The sequence below is a fragment of the Sodiomyces alcalophilus genome (genome assembly GCF_042370955.1).
Source record: "Sodiomyces alcalophilus JCM 7366 unplaced genomic scaffold ACRALscaffold_5, whole genome shotgun sequence".
NCBI lineage: Eukaryota > Fungi > Ascomycota > Sordariomycetes > Glomerellales > Plectosphaerellaceae > Sodiomyces > Sodiomyces alcalophilus.
The window spans coordinates 5,055,464-5,066,189 of NW_027263536.1; the positions used below are offsets into that span (position 1 = coordinate 5,055,464).

Sequence of the window (10,726 nt, forward strand, 5' to 3'; positions counted from 1 at the left end):
TAGCCGACACAGGTCGCGCTATACGTAATAACCCTAACAATAATAATATAAGTGTCTTCTTCTTTTTTTATATCTTTTTCTAGGTCGCTACTAACTTAGGCCTAGCTCCACGAGGCCTATAGATTAGCTCGTAACGATTACTACGCCTCTTTATCTAAGGCAGCCCCCGCCCTCGCCGCTAACTCTACCCCCGCCTTTATTAACGATAATAAGGGTCTCCGCAGCGAGGTAACGGCCCTCCGCTATAAGGTTTACTTATATAGCGTAATAATAACACGCCTCCTAAAAGGTATCCTCGCCGCCCTTTAGGGAGGTGGCGGTCCTACTACCGGTAATAGTAATAATAATAGCTAGGAGGGTCCGGGCAGTAATACCGCTAATTAAAGTCCTTTACGGAGGCACTATCTATCTCCTTAGAAACTAATAGGGGGGCTAGTAAATTCCCCCCCTTTAATTAATTTACGATTATAGGTCGTACTCCCTTTATACTAGGGTCTCCTAATCTTTATATATTCCTTATAACATAATCTTATAAAGGCCTATTATTCTTATCCGCGGGGATATATTCTATTTTAAAATCGTTTAGTGCTTTAGTATTCTATACGGTATCTAGCGGTTCCTAAGTAGGTTTTACGTATCCCGCCTATTATATTAATACCTCGCGCTATACACCGCGGCCTCGCCGTTTATTCTATGCGTATAGGATACTTTCTACCCCCTACTCTTTATTACTATAAAAAGCCTCCCTAATCGGTTCGGGTTAGGGATCGGTTATAACCTGCCTAGGGAGGGGGTCGCGGCTAGCTTATTTTAAGATATCGATATAAAAGCGAGGATATATCCCCGAGGGTATATTTAATTTAATAATATAAAAGTTAATTACTTTTATTATCATATACTTTTAGTATAGCTAACTTAGCTTTTTCTAAGGTCTAGGCGTGGAGTAGTTAGCTATAGATAGCTAGGCGAGGTCTCCTACTTCAAAGCGCTTTACCGGGAGTCGCCGCCTATTTATAATTTCATTATCCTAAAATTACTTTAAAGCTATAACTGCTTACGCGAATTCCACGGCCCCTTATAGGCGACTTAGTAGCTTATAGGCGGCGGCTTCTTTTAGGTGTATAGGCAAGGGGTCGTGGATTTATATAAGATTAACGTAAAACCAGTATTCTAGGAAGAAAGGACTTAGCTAAGTCGTTAAGCTTTTCCTGCTATTAAGCGATAACTACGCGGTGGGTAGTAAGCGACCCTTATCGTTCTAGGAATAGTATACGAAGGCTTAAAGGTAGGCCTAGATATTTTAGTTTAGCCTTTCGGGCCCTTTATCGGTTTAGGGGTAATAGGCTATACTAAGTCGCTACTTAATCCTTATAAGCTTATAAAAGTATCGTTAGAACCTCCTAGTTTAGTTTAAGCCCCGGTTACTAATAATTAAAAGGGGTATACTATAGAACCTAAAATAGTAGGTTAGGAAGCGTTCCGCGTAGGCTTCTGCTTTTATTATTTCTATAGCTTTTAACATTACTAACTTTACTAGCCGGTCCGTGATTACCTATAGAAAACGCGCCCTGCTTTTACCGGTAGGTAGCAAGTCCGTTATAATATTTATCGCGAGGTAGCTACGGATTCGCTCTAGTATAGGTAATAGTTTTAATAGTCCGCGCTTTATATTCCGCTATTAGTTACCTTTATTATAAGGGTTATAGTTACGGATAAACTTCCGTATATCCTTATTTATACTAGGGTAGAAGAATAATTAGGCTATTATAGCGATTATATTTTCCTTACCCGGGTAACCGCTTATAGTAGAGTTATAGATTACCTATACTAAGCGCCGTTTTAATAACGAGTCTTTTTTAAAGCTCGGAACCTAAAGACGATCCCGGAAAGTTATATATCCTATAGAGTCAAGACAGTATTCTGCGATCTATAATTAAAGCCTAAAGGACGGGTCGAAGCTACGAGCTTTTATAGTAATCGCGGCGAGGACCCCTTAGTACTAAGGGTCGGTCGCTATAGTTTTATCCTAAAGTCGTTAAAGGTCTTTATTTATTACGAATATACGCTTAATAGATATTATCCTCCGTATAATCGGCTCGGAGGTTATTTTAGGGATCGCGGAGTCGGGTATTAGTTAAATTACCCGCCCCTATTCCCGGTTATCTAACCTATCCTTTAGGGCGTCCTATTCGCGACAGGAGAGCATATCCGCCGCGAAGTTCTTAGTACCTCGCCGTACTCTAATATAAAGTTAAACTAGGCTAATTCGCCGGCCTAGCGGCTTTACCTTTTAGTAAGGGACCGTTTAGTTATAAAGTACTTAAGAGCCTTATAGTTTAATAGTATTATAAATTATTTATAGCTAGTTAGTTTAGCCTTCTAGGCGAGTATATAGCTTATAATCGCTAGTATCTCCTTATCGTTAATAGGGTAGTTATACTCCGCCAGGGTAAGCTTATATAAGTAATATATAACTATATAGCGATATCCCTATTCGTCTACCTAGGATAGAATACTATCTAATATATAACCCGAATAATCGGTTTCTAATATAGTTTTCTAATCTGGGTTCTATAACTATAGAACGGGTTTTATCTAGAAGAGTCGTTTTAGCTCCTTAAAGGCGGCGTCTTCCTTAGCCCCCTACCTAAAGAGCCGATCCTTTTTTATTAGTGCTAAGAGGGGGGCTATAATACTTATAAAGTTATAAATAAATATCCGGTAATAGTTCGTGAATCCTAAGAAACTTTATACTCCCTTTACTATAAGCGGCTAGTTATAGGTAGGTCGCACTAAGTAAGGCCGAATAATTATATTAGCTAGAATTAAGGAAAGGAAAGGAAAGAGGTTTATAAAGAGCGTAGGATTTACTAGGTTCATACGAAGCCGCGGTAAGGGTAACGCGAGGTCCGAGTATCGGTTCTGCTTGCTAGTTAGCGGTTCCGGTTTTATACCGGAACTATACTTTCAAGGGGTTAACCCGTAATATTACCCCCCTCCCCCCCCTCCTCCGGGGCCGGAATAACTAAGCGCCGAACCTGTTATTTCCTGAACGCGTCGTGAGGGAGGTGTGTATCCTCCCTTATATCGGATATATTCGTATCGCGCGGCGTTCGCGGCGAACTCGCTCCTAAGTCGCTAGTATTCCGTGTTACGCTAAGCACTTACCCTTTATATCTAAAAACGCCCGGTTACTCCTTTTTTTTTATTTATAAACTATTATAATAAATACCTTTATAGGCTTTTATTATATTCTATAGTCTAATATTATAGTATAAGCGTAGCTTTACCCGGTTTTTTATTTATAGTTAATTCTTTTTTTATAAGCCTATAACCTTATTTTAGTAGTAAGCTTTATCGCTTATTCCGTGCCTAGGGCTATATCGTTCTCCGCTAACTTATAGCGTAGTTATTACGTACTTATAGTTATCTTATTAATCTATAATCTATACCTTCGTTTATTCCCTTAATTATTATAAGTTCCTTAATAAGCCCTTATATCGAGCTAGTTAGCTAATAGCTAATAGAGTATATATAGATATCTCCTTTTTATTATAGCGCCCGCTACGCCCGCGAGGGTATTATTAAAGAGTAGCCGGTTAACGGTAATATCGCGCCCCCCCCCCCGCCTTTAATAGCGAAAGTTATAGTTAATCGGTTAAAAGTATAGCTAAGGGAGCTCTTGCTATTATAGCGAATACCGGTAAGCGTCCGGCTAAAAAGGAGGTTTATAATACGGCCTAGTATTTCGCCGCGAGGATCCTACTAACTCTCCGGTAAGCCGCGACGCCTTCTAAGCGTTAATATAGCCTAGCTTACCCCCCCGGCCACCCCCGCGACGCTTTTTATCGCCCTTATACTAACCGTATAGCTAGCGTTAATTAAAGATTTAACTAGACGTGTTATAATTAATCCGGGCCTAGCGCGGCCTATAGTAAGCCTAAATACTATAAATATACTATAGGATCCTACCCGTGCCGCCTTATAAGTTTCTTATAAGTTATAGGTAAGGTTATTATAACTAACCTTTATAGCTCCTTACCGCCGCTATGCTATTTATTAAGCCTTTAGCCGACACGGGTCGTGCTTTATATAATAACCCCGATAACGATAATATAAGTGTTTTCTTTTTTTCCTTTATATCCTTTTCTAGGTCGCTACTAACTCGGGCCTAGCTCCGCGAGGCCTATAAGCTAGCTCGTAGCGACTACTACGCCTCTTTATCTAAGGTAGCCTCCGCCCCCGCCGCTAACCCTACTCCCGCCTTTATTAATAATAGCGAGGGTCTCTGCCACGAGGTAGCGGCCCTCCGCCACGAGGTTCGTTTATAGGGCGTAGCGATAACGCGCCTCCTAAAGGGTATCCTCGCCGTCCTCTAAGGAGATAGCGGTCCTGCTACCGGTAGTAGTAATAATAATAGCTAGAAGGGTCTAGGCGGTAATACCGCTAATTAAAGTCCTTTATAAAGGTATTATCTATCTTTTTAAAAACCGGTAAGGGGGCTAGTAAATTCCCCCCCTTTAATTAATTTACGGCTATAGGTTATACTCCCCTTATACTAGGGTCTCCTTATCCTCGCGTATTCCTTATAATATAGTCTTATAAAGGCCCGTTATTCGTATTAGCTAGGCCGTATTTTATTTTAAAAACGTTTAACGCTATAGTATCTTTTATAGCGTTTAATAGTTCCTAAATAGCTTCTATATAACCTGCCTAGTATACTAATACTTTACGACGTATACTATAACCTCGCCGTTTATTCTATACGTATAAGATACTTTTTACCTTTTACTCTTTATCGCTATAAAGGGCGTCCCGGATTAGTTTAGGCTATAGGTCGGTTATGACTTATTTAGGGAGGGGGTCGCGGCTAGCTTATTTTAGGATATCGATATAGAAGCGGGGATATATCCCCGAAGGTATATCTAATTCTATAATATATAAATTAATTACTTTTATTACTCTATACTTTTAGTATAGCTAGCTTAGCTTCTTTAAAGGTCTAGGCGTGGAGTAGTTAGCTATAAAAAGCTAGGCGAGGTCTTTTACCTTAAAGCGTTCAGCTAGGAGTCGCCGTTTATTCACGGACTCCTTATCCTATAGCTACTTTAAGGCTATAGCTGCTTATACGAACTCCACCGCTCCTTATAAGTGACTTAATAAGTCGTAAGCGGCGGCTTTTTTCGGGTATACGGGCGTCGGGTTATAGATTTAGATAGGGTCGATATAAAACCCGTATTCTAAGAAAAAAAGGCTTAGCTAGGTCGTGGAGCTTTTCCTGCTATTAAGCGATAACTACGCGGCGGGTAATAGGCGACCTTAGTTATCCTAGGAATAGTATATAAAGGCACGGAGGTAGGCCTAGATATCTTAATTTAGCTTTTCGGGCCCTTTATTAGTTTAGGGGTAATAGGCCAGACTAAGTCGCTGCTTAATCCTTATAAGTTTATAAAAGTATCGCTAGAACCTCCTGGTCTAGTTCGAGCCCCTATTATTAACGATTAAGAGGGGTATACTATAGAACCTAAAATAATAGGTTAGGAAGCGTTCCGTGTAAGCCTTTGCTTTTATTATTTCTATAGCTTTTAACGTTATTAACTTTATTAACCGGTCCGTGATTACCTATAAGTAATACGCTTTGCTTTTACTAGTAGGTGGTAGGTCCGTTATAAAGTCTATTACGAGGTGGCTATAGATTTACTCTGGTATAGGTAGTGGTTTTAATAGTCCGCGCTTCGCGTTCCGCTATTAGTTACCTCCGTTATAAGGGTCGTAGTTATAAACGAACTTTTATATATTCTTATTTATACCGGGCTAGAAGAATTATCAGGCTATTATAACGATTATATTCTCCTTGCCCGGGTAGCCGCTAATAGCGGAGTTATGGATCGCCTATACTAAGTATCCTGTTAGCGGCGAGTCTTCTCCTAAGCTCGGGACTTAAAGACGGTCCCGGAAGGTTATATATCCTATAGGGTTAAGAGAGCACTCCGTTATTTAAAGTTATAGTCTAAGGGACGGGTCGAAGCTATAAGCTCTTATAGTAATCTCGGCGAGGATACCTTAGTATTACGGGTTATTCGCTATAGTTTTATCCTAAAGTTATTAAAGGTCTTTATTTACTATAAATACACGCTTAACGGATATTATCCTTTATATAATCGGCTCGGGGGTCGTTTTGGGGACCACGGAGTCGGGTATTAGTTAAATTACCCGCCCTTATTCCTGGTTATCTAAGCTACCCTTCGGGGCGTCCTGCTCGCGAAGGGAGAGCGTATCTACTATAAAGTTCTTAGTACCTCGCCGGTACTCTAGTATAAAGTTAAACTAGGCTAATTTACTAGCCTAGCGGCTTTATCTTTCGGTAAGGGGCCGTTTAATTATAAAATACTTAAGGGCCTTATAGTCCGATAATATTATAAATTACTTATAGCTAGTTAGCTCTGCCTTCTAGGCGAGTATATAGCTTATAATTACTAATATCTCCTTATTATAAATAGGGTAGTTATACTCCGCCGGGGTAAGCTTATACGAGTAATACGCGACTATATAGCGATATCCTAGTTTATCCACCTAGGATAGGATACTACCTAATATATAGCCTGAATAGTTACTCTTTAATATAGTCTTATAGTCTAGGTTCTATAATTATAGGATAGGTTCTATCTAAAAAAGTCGTTTAAGCTCCTTAAAGGCGGCGTCTTCCTTAGCCCCCTACCTAAAGAGCCGATCCTTTTTTATTAGTGCCGAGAGGGGGGCCGTGATGCCTACGAAGTCGTAGATAAATATCTAGTAATAGTTCGCGAATCCTAAAAAACTTTATACTCCCTTTACTAAGGTAGGGGCCTCCTAGTCACGGATAGCCTTTAACTTCTCGGGGTTATAAGACACTCCCTTATCTATTATAACGATAAAGCCTAGGTATTTTACCGTTATTATACTAAACTTATACTTAGCTAGGTCTAGGTTTAGGCCGGTATCTATAAGCCTATATAATACTAGCCGGACCTTCGCTTTATAGTCCTTATAAGATCCGCTAAAGTAGATTAGGATATTATTAATATATATAGTAATAAAGTTATTAAGGAACTCCTATAGCGTTTAGTTAATATAACGTTAGAAGGTGGCGGGTATACCGCTTAGTCCGAAGGGGTATACTAGCTACTTAAAAAGACCGAAGCGCGTCCTAAAGGCAGTCTTACTCTTATATCCAGGAGCTATACGGATCTTATAAAAGGCGGCGATTATATTAAGCTTTATAAACCACTTAGTACTAGCTAGGTTACGTAGGGTTTTAGTGATTAGAGGGAGGGGGTAGCGATCTTACTAGGTGATCGCGTTTAAGGCTTTATAGTCGTAATAGAAGCGTAATCCGCCCCCTAGTTTCTTTACGAATAGGACCGGCGTAGCTATAGCTAAGCTACTAGCTTATATAAAGCCCTTATCTATTAGGTTATTAAGCGTCTTCCGGAGTATTAGCAGCTTTTCCCTTAATATACTATAAAGGGGCCCCTATAGCAGGGTCGGCTTAAGCCTATTAGGACCTTATTTTAGGGTGATTTCGTGGTTAACGCCTAGTCCGTAAGGGGGTAAGTCGTTAGCCTTATCGGGCGCGAAGAGGTCGCCGAACTCTTATAGTATATTTATAGGGACGTAGTCCCGAGGGTCTATTAGTTCCTTTTTACGAAGGGCCTTATCGATATCTTATATACTAATAGCACGGATTAAGGCGTTAAACTCGTCCCTTTCTTTTCCCTTTAACCCCCTTCTTATCCGTTATATCGTGGCCGTAAACACTAATCCTAAGACTAGCCTTACTTCGCGGATAGCTTATATATTAGTTAGTTCTTCCTTGCCTATTAGTCGTAGGTTAATATCGGCGACTCTATAGTATAGTCTATAATTCTTCGCGTAATATATAATATTATTATACTCTAGGCACGGTTTTCCTAGGAATATATCCTAGTCTAGTCCTTCTATTATATAGGCGAAGACTTATTATATATAGCCGCTAATCTTAAGCTTAAACGCGGCGATCCTAGCGCTAGTAGCCGGCTTAGATATATCCGAGAATCCTTTTAGTAATCGCTTTCTTTTATTAACTAATAATAACTAAAGTCTTTAGGTAAAGCGTTTATTCACGGTAGTATAGCAGTTATAACCCGTATCTATAAGAGTATATATATATCTTTTATTTACTCGCGTTAATATTAAGGCTAAGTCGCCGCTAGCTAGGTATTTAAACGCCTCCTACTCTTACCGTAGGGCGGCTATCGGCTTTAATACCTGTTTTCGCGTTAAAGCTATTCTTTTCCCGACTCTTTATTATCCGAACTATCTAAACTCGTAGTAACGTCGCTATCTTCGGCTTAGACCTTCGCTACGCGGGCGCCCTTAGTCTTCGAGCCCTTATCTCGGGACTTATAGTTTATACGGATATATCCCTTTTTCTTATAACCCTAGCACTCCTGGTTATCGCGAGGTCGGTCTATAGTCGCGTCGGGCCGGACCTAATTAATCCCGCCTATTATAATATCTCTATTAGCGTCGGTCTCTTAGTTCCGGTTTTAGTTTAGTATATAAGTGTTCCGGCTAGTTAGGCGTAGACCTTTTAGCTTCTAGGTAATACTCTAGACCTTAATAACCTAGCTTATATAATCGTGGGGTAACTTCGTGGTAACTAAGGCGCTATATAGCTTCTGGCTTAGGGCTTCTTTTATGAAGGTAATCTTCGCTAAGTCTGCCTACTCGCTACTACCTGCTTAGGCGATCTGTTTTTCGAATTTTAGTAGGAATTATAAAAAGGTTTTCTCCTCGCGTTATCTAAGGGAATATAGCGTAAGGGCCGCGCGAGGCTATTTATTCTAGTCCTTATATATACGGTTTAGGTAGGTAAGGAACGACTTTAGGTTACGGGTACCTCCCGGCCCCCTAATAGCGTAGAAGGCTAATACTATTTACTAGGCACTCCCTTCTAAGTATAAGTTAATATAGTACTATATTTCGGCTTAGTTATTAAATAAGTGCTTATCTAGTAGGAGCTTATCGCGTATTTATTACGACTAGGTAGTATACTTTATTTATTTTCTACTAAACTTCGCGGGGTATAGTAGGGGTTTAGTATATAGCGGGCGTGGTTCACTTAGTTCTTATAGGACTATAATCTAGGGGGGAGTAAAGGTTATAGGGTCGGAGGACCTGCCACCGACTCGGTAAGCGTGTTTATATGGACTCCCTCTAAGGGGGGCGCGAGGTTAGGGGTAGGTTACTACGGGGCCTAGATATTCGCGAGGCCGTTTATAAGTTATTAGAGTAGCTTTTATTATTAAGCTATTTATTCTTATAAGGGACTAAGCGTTATATTAATAGCTTTAGTGATCCTTCTATCCGTTTACTTAGCTAGCTTAGCGGGGTATATAGGACCACCGCCGCCTAATAGCGCGTTCGTATCTAGCTTTATACTAACGCAGCGTATAGGGTTCGCTAGAATTCTAGCTATATAAGCGGCTAGTTATAGGTAGGTCGTACTAAGTAAGGCCGAATAATTATATTAGCTAGAATTAAGGAAAGGAAAGGAAAGAGGTCTATAGAGAGCGCAGGATTTACTAGGCTTATACGAATCCGTGGTAAGGGCAGCGCGAGGTCCAAGCGTCGGTTCTGCGTGCTGGTTAGCGGTTCCGGTCTTATGCCGGAACTATACTTTTAAGGGGTTAACCCGTAATATTTACTAAGCTAAGGGCCTCCTAGTCGCGGATAGCCTTTAATTTCTCGGGTTATAAGATACTCCTTTATTTACTATAACGATAAAGCCTAGATATTTTATTATTATTACGCTAAACTTATACTTAGCCGGGTCTAGGTTTAGGCCGGTATCCGCGAGCCTATATAGTACTAGCAGGACGTTTACTTTATAGTCTTTACGAGATCTATTAGAGTAGATTAGGATATCGTCGATATATACGGTAATAAAGTCGTTAAGGAACTCCTATAGCGTTTAGTTAATATAGCGTTAAAGGGTAGCGGGTACGCCGCTTAGTCTAAAGGGGTATACTAGCTACTCTAAGAGACTAAAGCGCGTCCTAAAGGCTATTTTACTCTTATATCCGGGAGCTATACGGATCTTATAGAAGGTAGCGACTATATTAAGCTTCGTAAACCACTTAGCGCTAGCTAGGTTATATAGGGTCTTAGTGATTAGGGGGAGGGGGTAACGATCTTATTAGCTAATCGCGTTTAAGGCTTTATAGTTATAATAATAATATAACCCGCCCCCTAGCTTCTTTACGAATAGGACCGGCGTAGACGCCGCTAAGCTACTAGCTCGTATAAATCCCTTATCTATTAGGTCGTTAAGCGTTTTCCGGAGTATTAGTAAGTCTTCCCTTAATATACCGTAAAGGGGTCCCCTATAATAGGGTTAGCTTAAGTCTATTAGGACCTTATTTTAGGGTGATTTTATAGTCGACGCCTAGTCGGTAAGGGGGTAAGTCGTTAGCCTTATCGGGTATAAAGAGGTCGCTAAGCTCTTATAGTATATTTATAGGAATATAGTCCTAAGGGTCTACTAGTTCCTTTTTATAGAGGGCCTTATCGATATCCGGTATACTAATAGCACGGATTAAAGCGTTAAACTCGTCTCTTTCTTTTTTTCTTAACCCCCTTTTTATCTATCGTATTATAGCCGTAAACACCGATCCCGAGACTAGCCTAGCCTCGTGGATAGCTC

General features: G+C 40.3%; 1 protein-coding gene across 1 annotated transcript; it reads right to left on the reverse strand.

Annotated features, from left to right (window-relative positions):
• Positions 1–7,161: 7,161 nt before the first annotated feature.
• ACRALDRAFT_2107844 (uncharacterized protein) lies at positions 7,162–10,405 on the reverse strand (the record flags this gene model as incomplete). The annotated part of the gene is made up of 2 exons (XM_071023348.1): positions 7,162–7,322; positions 10,318–10,405. Coding segments are annotated over 2 exons (249 nt in total), but the record flags the coding sequence as incomplete, so codon positions are not given.
• Positions 10,406–10,726: the final 321 nt, after the last annotated feature.